Genomic DNA, 16804 nt, shown 5'->3' on the forward strand with positions numbered 1-16804 from the left:
GGCAGCTAAATGCCACTGCGCACCACACATGTATTATGCGCAGCAGTGAAGGGGTTAATTAGGGAGCATGTATGGAGCTTCTAGTGTTAATTTTAGCTTTAGTGTAGTGTAGTAGACAACCCCAAGTATTGATCTAGGCCCATTTTGGTATATTTAATGCCACCATTTCACCCCCAAATGCGATCAAATTAAAAAAAATGTTACTTTTTCACAATTTTAGGTTTCTCACTGAAATTATTTACAAACAGCTTGTGCAATTATGGCACAGATGGTTGTAAATGCTTCTCTGGGATCCCCTTTGTTCAGAAATAGAAGACATATATGGCTTTGACATTGCTTTTTGGTAATTAGAAGGCCGCTAAATGCCGCTGCGCATCACATGTGTATTATGGCTATCAGTGAAGGGGTTAATTAGGTAGTTTGTAGGGAGCTTGCAGGGTTAATTTTAGCTTTACTGTAGAGATCAGGCTCCCATCTGAAACATCACACTCCCTGATCCCTCCCAAACAGCTCCCTTCCCTCCCCCACCCCCCAATTGTCCCGCCATCTTAAGTACTGGCAGAAAGTCTGCCAGTACTAAAATAAAAGGTATCTTTGAATTTTTTTGTATTTTTTTTAGCATATTTACATATGCTGCTGTGTAGGATCCCCCCTTAGCCCCCAACCTCCCTGATCCCCCCAAACAGCTCTCTAACAAAAGAAAATGGGTTTTATTTTTTTTTATTTTTATTTTATTTTTATTTTTTGTAGTATAGCTTCCCCCCCCCACAGACTAACCCCCCACCCCCTGACTGATTTTTTTTATTTATTCCCCCCCTTTTTCCCACTTTTAATTAAAGTTTTTCTGTAGTGTAGCAGTTCCCACCCGCTCCCTCCCCGTGCATGCGCACCACCCCCCCCGTGCACGCATGGGCGTCCGTGCGTGCCCCAGGCAACCCCCGCCCACGATCCTGTCCCCCTCCAAATCACAAAGCCCAACGATGGCCGCCACCCGCCTCCCACACCGACTCCCACCCACCAACGATACCGGCCATCGATGTCCGGTGCAGAGAGGGCCACAGAGTGGCTCTCTCTGCATCGGATGGCCAAGGACTGTTATTGCAGGATGCCTCAATATCGAGGCATCACTGCAATAACCAGAAAGCAGCTGGAAGCGTCAGGATTGCTTCCACCGCTTTCCCAGATTGACGCAGGGTACGTCCTCGGTCGTTAACTGTATTTTTTTTGAGGATGTACCCTGCACGTCGTCGGTCATTAAGAGGTTAAATAAATAGGACCTCCTCATATAAATCTGAAGGGGAAAAGACTCATTCAATTAATTCTCTAGGATAACATAAACATTGGATACTCACTGGAAAGAAATGGTTAAGAAATTCTTTATCTTAAAGGAATAGTAAAGTCCAAAATAAACTTTCATGATTCAGATAGAGCATGTCATTTTAAACAACTTTCTAATTTACTTTTATCATGTGTTCTTATAAAAGTATGAATATATATATATAGATAGTTCATCAGTAACAGAAGAACTCCGGCAAACCTCTAGGTGTTTCTTTTAGAAAAATAACTTTCTTTATTTGGAGCAGGATACAAACTTCATAAAAAAGTAAAAACAAAGACAAAGTCTCTCAGCAGGACTAGTGCTAGCGCGTTTCGGCTGTTAACAAGCCCTACTCATAGACATAGATAGTTCAGGTGTTTTATATAAATAACATTGTGCTTACGCACGTGAAGTTATTTAAGAGTCAGCACTAACTGCCTGAAATGCAAGTCTGTCAAAAGATCTGAGATATAGGCCTCTATTTACCAAAGTCGCTCTCCGTATTCAGCATTGCACCAGCAGCTCACAAGAGCTGCTGGTGCAACGCCGCCCCCTGCAGACTCGCGGCCAAACAGCCACCAGCAGGGGGGTGTCAATCAACCCTATCGTACTCAATCGGGTTGAATTCCGTTGATGTCTGTCCGTCTGCTCAGAGCAGGCGGACAGGTTATGGAACAACAGTCTTTGTGACCACTGCTTCATAACTACTATTAGTACTATATTACTATTAGTACTACTACTACCTGCAGGCTCGCCAGAAAAACGGGGCATCAAGCTCCATTCGGAGCTTGATAGATAGGCCCCAAGGAGGCAGTCAGCAGAAGCTTAGATACAAGGTAATTGCAGAGGTAAAAAGTATATTTCTATAACAGTGTTGTTTATGCAAAACTGGAGAATGGTAAATAAAGGGATTTACCTATCTTTTTAAACAATAACATTTTTGGTGTTTACTATCCCTTTAAGAGTTAAAGAAATATAAAACCCCAATGTTTTCTTTAATGATTCAGATACAACAACTTTCTAATTTACTTCTATTATCAAATTTTCTTAGCTATCAGTATCTTTTGTTAAAAAGCAGGGAGGTAAGTTCAGGAGCGTGCACGTGTCTGCAGCACTATATGGCAGCAGTTTTGTTATGTTATCCATTAGCAGGAGCACTAGGTTACAGAATAATTTCCTGCCATGAAGTGCTCCAAACACCTCCCTAGGTATCTTATCAATAAAGAATACCATGGGAACGAAGCAAATTTGATAATAGAAGTATATTGGAAACATTTTATAAAATTGTATGCTCTGTCTGAATCACAAAAGAAAATGCTTAGGTTTCATGTCCCTTTAAAGGGACAGTATACTATTAAAAAAAAAAAAAAAATCTTAATATGTTCCCAATTACTTTTTTTACCAGCTGCAGAGCAAAAAATGTATGAGATTTGCTTTTTAAGGCTTATTTGTGTGTATGAATTAGCTGATTTTGTGTTTTGAAGCCACAACCTAATAAAATGGGTTGAGCTTGTAGGTATAATCAGATCTCATTACTGTATCACATTGTGTACATATACCTGCTTCTTTATCTTATGTCTGTCCATAAACCAATCACTAATACCTGAAGAGAACAATGGAAAATTAACTTACCTTATCTCTTCTTTACCTCACTGGGAGTGTAATTTCTTCTACTGGCTGTGTTAACACAGCTTGGCCTTGAGGCCTAAAACTTTCAGAATAGGTGGGGATACCAAAGTTTAAATCAACTATTTCAAATGCCAATATAAGGGTAATGGAAAAGCTTGTAAACAATTTAATACACTCTAGCAAGTAAATTTCATCATTGGGAACAAATTAAAGGGGAGAAACATTTTGAGTAAACTGTCCCTTTAACTTCCTCCCTTGAAGAGAAGCCAGTGAAAATATTTTAATTGTTAGAATTTGCCCTTAAGGGAGCAGTCACTGTATTCATGGCACTTTAACTGATCTTTATTTATGTGTTGTCTCTAATTTAATAAAACGTAGAATGAATGAATAGATCAATTGCTCAAGTGCAGTGTTATTTATTGCTTGGACTGTATATCACTCAGGAAGCCCAAGGGCTTAGTTATTAGGCAGCTGTAAAACAGTGGGATTGCATTTCCAATATTACATTGCCAGACACACCAAGCAAATCACTGACTGTGACCTCACACTAATAAGTATTGCACTAATAAAGAATTTACTTGCAGACTTATTCTATATATAGTACTTCTGCTATACGTAGTGACAAGCAAATGATACTGTATGTATTAGCTTATTGCCTTGAAGTATAAGGAAAGATCATTTTTAATTATCTCAGCTAAATAAGCATGTTTAAAAAAGTGTTACCGTTTTTTTTTTTTTATTTCTAAACATGAATGTCAATGAAATGATTAACATTATTTCAGTTTGTGGAAACTGCTTCTAACAGCATATGGATGTAATTAAGCAGCAGGCGTTGTGGACAAGCACACACTTATGGACATTTCAATGTTAAAATTGTCTATGCTTCAGTTTTATATCTATCCATCTATCTAATGGTCTGTCTGTCTTTCTGTCGGTCTGTCTATATGCTAAAAAAAGGCTTTTCAATGTACATTTTAAGCATACTTTGAAGCAAAGCCATATTGTGCATGAAAAACATATCATAGACCAGCATGGTAAGAAACAGTGGTTTGCTTTAAAAGCCAATCACCACCTCAAAAGTGACAAACTTAAAGGGACATAGAACCCAAAATGATTTTGTCATGAAGACAGAACATGCACTTTATCAATTTTACTTTGTTCTTATTGTATTTTTGTTGAGGAGATACCTAGGTAGGTAGGTATACATGCACATTTCTGGAATGTTCTTGTAAATGTATAACATAGTTATAAAACTGCTGCCATATATTTATTGTTCCAGTCACATGCATGCTCCTAAACCTTCCGAACTGCATTTCAACAAAGGATACCAAGAGAACCAAGTAAATTTAATAATATAAGTATGTTTTTAATATGTTACTTTCTATCTGAATCATGAACGAAAATTGTTGGGTTTTATGTCCCTTTAAGCCATCCTGGACTGACTTGACTGGGGAGGGACATCAAAAGTAAAAATGATAAATGCTAAGATAAATGTTTAGGGCATGCTATGTGGGAAATTGGCAATATACCAGGTATGGTGGACATAAAAGTGATGACAAATAAACTATAATAATTATTTGCAATCCCATTTTATGTCATATTTGCCTCATATATCTCTCATAACTCAGCAGTTGTTTATGAACTAATTAGAAATGCTGTTGAAAGTATTTTTCACAAGATAAGTAACACCAACTTGAGGTCATGAATGATCTTTAAGTAGAGGGTGTCATGTTCAGGAGTAATATGCATTAACAGCTCTTTACAGAAAGAGGTGGTTGGAATAGACTATAAATATGTGTCAGGCAAATAAAGGTCTGTTTCAATCAATTTCAAATTCAAACAATTTCAAATTCAAAGCCATTTTAATCCATTTGAAACTTCATTTATTGCAAGGTTTTCAATTGTAGGTGTGACACAAAAAAAACCCTCTCTAGCTAACAAGAGGACAGTTCAATAAGGGTATTCCAATCAGCAAGTAATAAATGCAATACTTTTTTTTTTATTTCAGCCTTTCTATTATAAAATTATACAAAATTATTTTTAATTGCACAGCCTGGATTTAAACACTCTATGCACTTTACATCAATACTAAATTAACTGTGATTTTTTACTTTTGCTTAGCCCAAGTATCTTCTGCTTCCTTAAAGATCATTGAAAATTTTTTGTAAGAACTTACTAAAAATCCTGAAATAATTTCACCTACTTTAGATTTTCATATTTTTCATATAGTGTGTATATTGATTTATAATAAAAAAATTTTTTATCATTTTAATGGCAGTTATTATTATGTATTGGGAAGGATTAAAGAAATATCCAAAAAAATTAAAATAAAATAACAAAGCGGGCCATAGAATGGTAGTGTAAGGTAGCTTGTGTACTGGAGCGAAATGAAGTGCATGGCCCTCTAGTGGAAAGGAGAAGATTAGTTGAAGTTAGGTTAGAGTTAAGTTAGCAGCTATGTTGCAAAGTTAGGGGTAGCTATGTTGCAAAGTTAGGGGTGGGTTTTAGCTTACCAAATTTAAGCACAGGGAGCCAGGGTTCTGCCTCTTTTTCATGGTGACTGCAGTCTGGAAGTTTTTTCCCACCTGCCCGTTCCCAAAATGTTTGAGTTTTGTGAGGTGGTGGCATCAGGCCATTAGATGGCTTCCTTCGGGTTGCTGGTTAAAAGCGAAGGCAGGGATAGGGTTAATTGGCCTAGTCTTAGTAAGCCCTTAGCCATTAAGGTATGGAACTTCCGGAGGTAGTTTGCTGTAGGGCTCATTACACCGGTGTCTTAGTGGCAGGAGTATTCACGCTAATTATACATATACAATTTGTGATTATCTCCTAGTAGCGAGAGGTCACGCCCATTAAATGTCCGGAAGGGTGAAGGTCGACCTAATGGGTAGGGATGACTTCCCCAAGGCCGTGCCCTGCTGGCTAAAGATCCCCAGGGCGTCTGTACTCAGGTGTGTGGGTAGGGTCCTTGCGAGGCCCTCCCTCCTATTTCCATTTGATACCCCCCTTTCAAGGGGCGTGACCTATAGCTGCATAGTGTTTAGTTTAGGACCCTGCTTGCCGCCACCATAGGTTTACGGCTTATGATATGAAGCCAAGATTAAAAGTTAATATTTTTTATTACAAATAAACGCAACCATCATATGGTTTTATACCCAGCTCTTTGTGTGGTGTTTTCATTCAAGGGACTAAAGGGGGAATATGTATATGTATATATGTTTAAGTAGTTGGTTAATGGTTTAGAATGACGATATGGGGGATCAGCAATTATGTGTTTGTGTGGGAATTATGACTGTAAGGAAATTCAAGAATGCCTGGAATATGGGTAAGTCTATCTTTAGAATGTATCTTATACTTCAGAAGGAATTATGGGCAGACTAAATTAGGCTTTCTAGTTCTCACCCGCTGCTGGAATCTACAGTACATGTCTTTGTAATTCAACCCAGAAAGGTATATAGAATAATTGTTAACTACATACAGTCAAGTGTTAACAACATACAGACAGCTATCTATAGACAATAATTAACCCCTTCTAAGCAGTCTCAAATAGAGCAGGCATCTTCTATGTAGCCGTGTACTTAGCAATGTTAACCCCATCCAATACATAGTGCAGATCAGTAACAACTACTTTGTGGCAACTGCTGAGTATCTGTGAAATATCTCAGGAAGGGAATTTATATTTGAGGTTTATGTTGTTGTTGTAACTGCTGTTTATGTAGCCACATTGCCTAATCTTAGTATTTTGGCCTTTGTACTGTCATGGTATGGTATGATGTGGTATGCTATGGTGTGGTATGATGTGGTATGCTGTGGTGTGGTATGATGTAGTATGGAATGGTGTTGTGGATTTGCAGGCCTCATATCCTTATCATTGGGTTAAGTAGAATGTGAAAAATGGGTTGAAATCTATTTAAGGGTTAAAGGGACACTTAACCCACATTTTTTATTTCTTGATTCAGATAGAGCATGCAATTTTAAGCAACTTTCAAATTTACTCCTATTATCATTTTTTCCTCGTTCTCTTGCTACAATTATTTAAAAAGCAGGAATGTAATGCATAGGAACTGGCCCATTTTTGGTTGAGAACCTAGGTTATGCTTGCTTATTAGTGGGTAAATGTCAGCCTCCAATAAGCAAGTGCTATCCATGGCACTGAACCTTAAATGGGCTGGCTGCTAAGATTTACATTCCTGCTTTTAAAATAAAGATAGCAAGAGAACGAAGAAAAATTGATAATAGGAGTAAATTAGAAAGTTGCTTAAAATTTCATGCAATGAGGCCCATTTATCAAGCTCCGTATGGAGCTTGTGGCCCCGTGCTGCAGACTCGCCAGAAACAGCAGTTATGAAGCAGCGGTCTAAAGACCGCTGCTCCATAACCCTGTACGCCTGCTCTGATAAAGGGGAAGGAATTGCCACAATTCAACCCGATCGAGTACGATCGGGTTGATTGACACCCCTCTGCTGGCGGCCGATTGGCCCTGAGTCTGCAGGGGGCGGCGTTGCATCAACAGCTCTTGTGAGCTGCTGGTGCAATGCTGAATACGGAGAGCATATTGCTCTCCGCATTCAGCGATGTCTGTCGGACCTGATCCGCAAAGTTGGATCAGGTCCAACAGACATTTGATAATTCAGCCTCTCTATCTGAATCATGAAAGAAAAAAATTGGGTTCAGTGTCCCTTTAATAATTAAACCCCAGAAATATTGTGTGTATATTTCTTAACTAGGTCCCATTATAGAAGAGAAGAACTGTTTGTGCTTTCAGACATAGAACTCGTTCCTTCCCGTTTATTTTAAATGGCACCATGGCTGATGGGTAGATAGTGGGTTATGATCATAGGTCTAGAACCCAAGGTGGTAATTTGGAATAAAATCATATCATCACATAAACATTCCCAGTCATTTGGGAATCAGATGCAACCTACAGAGAGTAGGGAAATAGTAATGCCTATAAAATAAATGGCAGCATTTATAAATTGCGTAAAAATAATAATGTTTATAATGTAAGCACATGGTATTTATTTATATTATAGTAGGTAACTCCCTTACAGTTTAAATGCCAATATGAGGAACAATGAGCCGTTATGAGAAGTGTTCTGTTAATCTACATTCAGAGTGGAACATTAGTTGATAGATGAACAGTAAAACATACAGATATAAGACAAATCTCATTGCTAATAACCTAATAAAACACAAACATACTATGGCACAAATATTAGCGCATTGTCTCAAACACTTTTCATTCTAAGATCCTGCAAGTAACAATCCTTCTACTAGAATCTTGGGTTTTATTATATATTCCTCCTGAAGGAAATTATGTGATAGATCCAAAACAATAGTGTCCAGTTTGTAAAGGACGTGTTAAGTCTGGCATCCTACAAAATCCACCCACATGAGCCAATTAGAGAGTCCTTGACACAGCACATAACCTCTTTCTAGGCACTCAGAACCAACTTGTGCGTCTGTGTAGTCTAAAAAACAGGGCAATAACTAGACACTTTGACAGATCCTTAAGGTAAGTTACAAAAACTCACACATGTTCAGTGTGAATGTTCTTTGTTCATTTCATTTCCATTTGTTTTTGATGTTTCTCTGATAACCACCTTTGGGAAAATAGTTCTTCGACGCATAGAACTGTCTTCACTCTTAAACCACCTAGAAAATGGAATTTCTTTGTTTTCTTCTTTTCTCTTACTTTTTCCTATTTGCTTTTGGAAATGTACTCATAAAGGTTTCTTCTCTCTTTTCCTAGCTTTGTAAACAACTATTTATTTAACCGTCAAGGTATATATATATATATATATATATATATATATATATATATATATATATATATATATATATATAATAGCAGGGGAGTGCACTCTCACTTAGGTCCAACTACCAGGGTTCTAGTGAAGTACAATGCAAGTAAACAAAAGACTTGCACTCTCTGGATTTTTCAAACACCAATTTTACTGTGACCGTGTAGTCGGTCACAGTAAAATTGGCGTTTGAAAAATCCAGAGAGTGCAAGTCTTTTGTTTACATATATATATATATATATATATATATATATATATATATATTTATAAAAAAGGTTTAAAGGGATATTCAACTAAGTATGTAATGCTACATAAAATAAGATATACGTTTAATGATGCATAGCAGAACCCCCCCCCCCCAAAAAAAAGACCTTTGCAATGCCCTTTATTGTAATTTAAATCTTAAAACTGTGGGTTTTCCACTCTTCCAAAGAGAGTGCTTTTCATGTAATGCAGAGTGCTGATCCTCCTACAAGCAGCACAGTAATTGCATGATATGTGTGACGATTCATATTACATGACTCTATTTTGTCACAGAAACAAAACAAAAATTAGTTTACATTTTTAAAAAAAAATACATTTTGTAGGTAAATCTTTTGCAATTAAGTAATTAATTTCAGCTCCATGTATAAAAAATAACTTTAATTCCCTTTTATACTACACTTTGATAATGGTCTTTTTTTTTTTTTTTACCAATTAAAACACGTTTTTCGACTATGTTTTGTAATATTGAGAGCTATTTCTGTCGAAAGTCACTAACAGTTATAAAAATGGCTGCCACTTGGTCTTTTGAAAGCTACATGACAGTTAAAAAAAATGGACTTATAGGAATGAAAAAATATTTGGTGTGCATAGATCATCTATTCATTTAGCTTCCTTAAAATTAACTTATATTACATTTATAAAATGGCAGGCTTGATATACAAAGCATTGGAGGCTGCTATTGCTATTCTGCAATGAAAGGAGCAGTGGTCATCCAACACATAAGACACCCAAAACGTGTTTGTTCAAGGTTATTGACAGGCTTTTCTTGAAGGGGGAGGGTCATTACACAACACAGTTCTGTAACGGCCAGCAGATATACCGTGCTCACTGCCATTTACTGCAAAGCTGGGTGAAAAGGCTCCCAAGTCAGAAACCTTGATCCCCGCAGCTTTGTACATGGTGTCCTAAGTGTTTGATAATGGTGGGGAATATATTGGCTGAAGATTAATTAAAATATTTAAATAAAAACAAGCTACCATGGTAATCCACACTCTGTATTCAAATTTGTGGAATGAAATAACATGTATTGGCAAAGCAGCAGTGTACTGTAATATGCATAGGTAAGTGCATCACCTTTACAAATTAACTGACACATTAGAGAATTAACATTTGATGGTTCTTATTCATTTCACCATTTACATTTGTTGCTCTTCAAAATCTCAGCAAACACACAAACTCAAATGAATAGTCAAGTATTATTACCTTGAAAAAATTCATGGTGGCTCCATCAACAACAGTTCCGTAAGTTATCTTTGTTTGTTTTGCTAAGTCATCGGCGGAGTCAATGGGGGATTCCATTCTCTCTACTGTGAGAAAGGCGGCAAGGTTAGCTGTGTAGGATGATATGATGATCAATGTAAAAAACCACCAGATCCCTCCAATGATTCTCGTAGACAGAGCTTTGGGCATCAGCTCAGATCCTAAATAAAGATGAAGACAATAAAACAAATCAATGTATTTGTAAATTGTTTTATGCTCTTAGCTTTCATAACCCATTCTGCAATTCATTTTGGAATTATATTTTCATTGTCTAGAACAACATTTTTTTTTTCAGCTTGCATTGTATCTTCACATCATGTTCATGTAGTCTTACTGGGGGTGGCAAGCCTTTTAACACTTATCCAGTGTAGCATGACACATAAAAATTCAGTGCTGTATATATATATATATATATATATATATATATATATATATATATATATATATATATATATATAGCCAAATTGATAGAGCAAGGATTTATATAAAGATGGAGTTATATATAGTGATTTGCAAGGTTAAATAGACACTGTATTTAAACTTTTTATATTATCAACCCTGCTGGTGAGTATCCAGGGCTGTGAGTTTTGCAGTGACATTGTATGTATAAAGGTATTTCAAATACTTCAGTGATCACTTGACTATACAGACAAAATAAATAAAAAAAATTAAGAGTAAATTTACAGTACATTATTGGGGGTCTTTAGACATACTTAATAATTTATTTTGTGTGTATAATATCCAACAACCAAGCAAGTTCCCATGTGTTTTATTTTACTTTAATTTTTAAAACATAAGACAATTATTTTTCAAATTAGGTGTATTGGAGGTTTGTAGCTGCTATGGGAGCTGAGATTGAGGGGTTCAGAGAACCTCCCCCATCCAGCTCCCTAGCAACAACAGTGAGCTTCCCAGCTCAGCCGCTTTGTGACATCACCACATGCGTACATGGTGATGTCACCAGCACCCTCATGAATCCTGGGAGTACTGCCCACTAGGCCATCAACGATCCCCAGCCTGTAGTGCAGGGGATCACTGGAAACAGTGTTTTAACGACAATACCCTACCTAAGCTCATATCTTCTCTGCCCACAGCACAATAGAAGGTCAAGAGTGCTTATAATCGATTCAAAATAGGTGATTCTTTCTGATCTTGAGGGACAAGTGACCCTTCATTTGAAATACATTTTTCAAATGATGGGTCACTAGGCCCCTGGATTGTAGATGATTGATCATCCCTAAAAAATGTTGATCACCGGCACCACTGGAAGGGGTGGGAAATACTGAAGTGTCCCTGTCTGATTTAATATAATTAGAGATGGATTTGACCCTTTATTTAAAAGGTGTAAATCTCCTTTCTTTCATGTAATTAGCAAGAGTCCATGAGCTAGTGACGTATGGGATATACATTCCTACCAGGAGGGGCAAAGTTTCCCAAACCTCAAAATGCCTACAAATACACCCCTCACCACACCCACAAATCAGTTTTACAAACTTTGCCTCCTATGGAGGTGGTGAAGTAAGTTTGTGCTAGATTCTACGTTGATATGCGCTCCGCAGCAGGTTGGAGCCCGGTTTTCCTCTCAGCGTGCAGTGAATGTCAGAGGGATGTGAGGAGAGTATTGCCTATTTGAATTCAATGATCTCCTTCTACGGGGTCTATTTCATAGGTTCTCTGTTATCGGTCGAAGAGATTCATCTCTTACCTCCCTTTTCAGATCGACGATATACTCTTATATATATACCATTACCTCTGCTGATTTTCGTTTCAGTACTGGTTTGGCTTTCTACAACATGTAGATGAGTGTCCTGGGGTAAGTAAGTCTTATTTTCTGTGACACTCTAAGCTATGGTTGGGCACTTTTTTATAAAGTTCTAAATATATGTATTCAAACATTTATTTGCCTTGACTCAGGATGTTCAACATTCCTTATTTTCAGACAGTCAGTTTCATATTTGGGATAATGCATTTGAATAAAACAATTTTTTTCTTACCTTAAAATTTGACTTTCCCTGTGGGCTGTTAGGCTCGCGGGGGCTGAAAATGCTTCATTTTATTGCGTCATTCTTGGCACTGACTTTTTTGGCGCAAAATTTTTTTTCTGTTTCCGGCGTCATACGTGTCGCCGGAAGTTGCGTCATTTTTTACGTTCTTTTGCGCCAAAAATGTCGGCGTTCCGGATGTGGCGTCATTTTTGGCGCCAAAAGCATTTAGGCGCCAAATAATGTGGGCGTCTTATTTGGCGCTAAAAAAATATGGGCATCACTTTTGTCTCCACATTATTTAAGTCTCATTTTTTATTGCTTCTGGTTGCTAGAAGCTTGTTCACTGGCATTTTTTCCCATTCCTGAAACTGTCATTTAAGGAATTTGATCAATTTTGCTTTATATGTTGTTTTTTCTATTACATATTGCAAGATGTCCCATGTTGAAGCTGAGTCAGAAGATACTTCTGGAAAATCGCTGCCTGGTGCAGGAGCTACCAAAGCTAAGTGTATCTGCTGTAAACTTTTGGTAGCTGTCCTCCAGCTGTTGTTTGTATTGAATGTCATGACAAACTTGTTAATGCAGATAATATTTCCTTTAGTAAAGTTACATTACCTGTTGCTGTTCCATCAACATCTAATACTCAGAGTGTTCCTGATAACATAAGAGATTTTGTTTCTAAATCCATTAAGAAGGCTATGTCTGTTATTCCTCCTTCTAGTAAACGTAAAAAGTCTTTTAAAACTTCTCATTTTTTAGATGAATTTTTAAATGAACATCATCATTCTGATTCTGATAATGGCTCTTCTGGTTCAGAGGATTCTGTCTCAGAGGTTGATGCTGATAAATCTTCATATTTATTTAAAATGGAATTTATTCGTTCTTTACTTAAAGAAGTCCTAATTGCATTAGAAATTGAGGATTCTGGTCCTCTTGATACTAAATCTAAACGTTTAGATAAGGTTTTTAAATCTCCTGTAGTTATTCCAGAAGTTTTTCCTGTTCCTGGTGCTATTTCTGAAGTAATTTCCAGGGAATGGAATAATTTGGGTAATTCATTTACTCCTTCTAAAAGTTTTAAGCAATTATATCCTGTGCCATCTGACAGATTAGAATTTTGGGACAAAATCCCTAAGGTTGATGGGGCTGTCTCTACTCTTGCTAAGCGTACTACCATTCCTACGGCAGATGGTACTTCCTTTAAGGATCCTTTAGATAGGAAAATTGAATCCTTTCTAAGAAAAGCTTACTTGTGTTCAGGTAATCTTCTTAGACCTGCTATATCTTTGGCGGATGTTGCTGCAGCTTCAACTTTTTGGTTGGAAGCTTTAGCACAACAAGTAACAGATCATAATTCTCATAGCATTATTATTCTTCTTCAACATGCTAATAATTTTATTTGTGATGCCATCTTTGATATCATTAGAGTTGATGTCAGGTATATGTCTCTAGCTATTTTAGCTAGAAGAGCTTTATGGCTTAAAACGTGGAATGCTGATATGTCTTCTAAGTCTACTCTGCTTTCCCTTTCTTTCCAGGGTAATAAATTATTTGGTTCTCAGTTGGATTCTATTATCTCAACTGTTACTGGAGGGAAAGGAACTTTTTTACCACAGGATAAAAAATCTAAAGGTAAATTTAGGTCTAATAATCGTTTTCGTTCCTTTCGTCACAACAAGGAACAAAAGCCTGATCCTTCATCGTCAGGAGCGGTATCAGTTTGGAAACCATCTCCAGTCTGGAATAAATCCAAGCCTTTTAGAAAATCAAAGCCAGCTCCTAAGTCCACATGAAGGTGCGGCCCTCATTCCAACTCAGCTGGTAGGGGGCAGATTACGTTTTTTCAAAGGAATTTGGATCAATTCCGTTCACAATCTTTGGATTCAGAATATTGTTTCAGAAGGGTACAGAATTGGCTTCAAGATAAGGCCTCCTGCAAAGAGATTTTTTCTTTCCCGTGTCCCAGTAAATCCAGCGAAGGCTCAAGCATTTCTGAAATTTGTTTCAGATCTAGAGTTGGCTGGAGTAATTATGCCAGTTCCAGTTCTGGAACAGGGGATGGGGTTTTATTCAAATCTCTTCATTGTACCAAAGAAGGAGAATTCCTTCAGACCAGTTCTGGATCTAAAAATATTGAATCGTTATGTAAGGATACCAACATTCAAAATGGTAACTGTAAGGACTATCCTGCCTTTTGTTCAGCAAGGGCATTATATGTATACAATAGATTTACAGGATGCATATCTGCATATTCCGATTCATCCAGATCACTATCAGTTTCTGAGATTCTCGTTCCTAGACAAGCATTACCAGTTTGTGGCTCTGCCGTTTGGCCTAGCAACAGCTCCAAGAATTTTTACAAAGGTTCTCGGTGCCCTTCTGTCTGTAATCAGAGAACAGGGTATTGTGGTATTTCCTTATTTGGACGATATCTTGGTACTTGCTCAGTCTTCACATTTAGCAGAATCTCATATGAATCGACTTGTGTTGTTTCTTCAAGATCATGGTTGGAGGATCAATTTACTAAAAAGTTAATTGATTCCTCAGACAAGGGTAACCTTTTTGGGTTTCCAGATAGATTCAGTGTCCATGACTCTATCTTTGACAGACAAGAGACGTCTAAAATTGATATCAGCTTGTCGAAACCTTCAGTCACAATCATTCCCTTCGGTAGCCTTATGCATGGAAATTCTAGTTCTTATGACTGCTGCATCGGACGCGATCCCCTTTGCTCGTTTTCACATGCGACCTCTTCAGCTCTGTATGCTGAACCAGTGGTGCAGGGATTACACAAAGATATCTCAATTAATATCTTTAAAACCGATTGTACGACACTCTCTGACGTGGTGGACAGATCACCATCGTTTAGTTCAGGGGGCTTCTTTTGTTCTTCCGACCTGGACTGTAATCTCAACAGATGCAAGTCTTACAGGTTGGGGAGCTGTGTGGGGGTCTCTGACGGCACAAGGGGTTTGGGAATCTCAGGAGGTGAGATTACCGATCAATATTTTGGAACTCCGTGCAATTTTCAGAGCTCTTCAGTCTTGGCCTCTTCTAAAGAGAGAATCGTTCATTTGTTTTCAGACAGACAATGTCACATCTGTGGCATACATCAATCATCAAGGAGGGACTCACAGCCCTCTGGCTATGAAAGAAGTATCTCGAATTCTGGTTTGGGCGGAATCCAGCTCCTGTCTAATTTCTGCGGTTCATATCCCAGGTATAGACAATTGGGAAGCGGATTATCTCACGTTGCATCCGGGCGAATGGTCTCTTCACCCAGAGGTATTTCTTCAGATTGTCCAAATGTGGGGACTTCCAGAAATAGATCTGATGGCCTCTCATCTAAACAAGAAACTTCCCAGGTATCTGTCCAGATCCAGGGATCCTCAAGCGGAAGCAGTGGATGCATTGTCACTTCCTTGGAAGTATCATCCTGCTTATATCTTTCCGCCTCTAGTTCTTCTTCCAAGAGTGATCTCCAAGATTCTGAAGGAATGCTCGTTTGTTCTGCTGGTAGCTCCAGCATGGCCTTACAGGTTTTGGTATGCGGATCTTGTCCGGATGGCCTCTTGCCAACCGTGGACTCTTCCGTTAAGACCAGACCTTCTGTCGCAAGGTCCTTTTTTCCATCAGGATCTCAAATCCTTAAATTTAAAGGTATGGAGATTGAACGCTTGATTCTTAGTCAAAGAGGTTTCTCTGACTCTGTGATTAATACTATGTTACAGGCTCGTAAATCTGTATCTAGGAAGATATATTATAGAGTCTGGAAGACTTATATTTCTTGGTGTCTTTCTCATCATTTTTCCTGGCATTCTTTTAGAATTCCGAGAATTTTACAGTTTCTTCAGGATGGTTTGGATAAAGGTTTGTCTGCAAGTTCCTTGAAAGGACAAATCTCTGCTCTTTCTGTTCTTTTTCACAGAAAGATTGCTAATCTTCCTGATATTCATTGTTTTGTACAAGCTTTGGTTCGTATAAAACCTGTTATTAAGTCAATTTCTCCTCCTTGGAGTTTGAATTTGGTTCTGGGGGCTCTTCAAGCTCCTCCGTTTGAGCCTATGCATTCATTGGACATTAAATTACTTTCTTGGAAAGTTTTGTTTCTTTTGGCCATCTCTTCTGCTAGAAGAGTTTCTGAATTATCTGCTCTTTCTTGTGAGTCTCCTTTTCTGATTTTTCATCAGGATAAGGCGGTGTTGCGAACTTCTTTTAAATTTTTACCTAAGGTTGTGAATTCTAACAACATTAGTAGAGAAATTGTGGTTCCTTCATTGTGTCCTAATCCTAAGAATTCTAAGGAGAGATCATTGCATTCTTTGGATGTAGTTAGAGCTTTGAAATATTATGTTGAAGCTACTAAGAATTTCCGAAAGACTTCTAGTCTATTTGTTATCTTTTCCGGTTCTAGGAAAGGTCAGAAGGCCTCTGTCATTTCTTGGCATCTTGGTTGAAATCTTTGATTCATCATGCTTATGTCGAGTCGGGTAAAACTCCGCCTCAAAGGATTACAGCTCATTCTACTAGGTCAGTTTCTACTTCCT

At 37.8% G+C, this 16804-nt stretch overlaps 1 protein-coding gene across 1 annotated transcript in view; it reads right to left on the minus strand.

Annotated features, from left to right (window-relative positions):
- Positions 1–16804, minus strand: part of GRIK3 (glutamate ionotropic receptor kainate type subunit 3) — a 934988-nt gene that overhangs the window by 79598 nt on the left and 838586 nt on the right. The window contains exon 13 of the mRNA XM_053707131.1: positions 10216–10433. Coding sequence (XP_053563106.1) covers positions 10216–10433 — 218 coding nt within the window. The remainder of the gene's footprint in view (positions 1–10215; positions 10434–16804) is intronic.

Source organism: Bombina bombina, chromosome 3 (assembly GCF_027579735.1).
Source record: "Bombina bombina isolate aBomBom1 chromosome 3, aBomBom1.pri, whole genome shotgun sequence".
Lineage (NCBI taxonomy): Eukaryota > Metazoa > Chordata > Amphibia > Anura > Bombinatoridae > Bombina > Bombina bombina.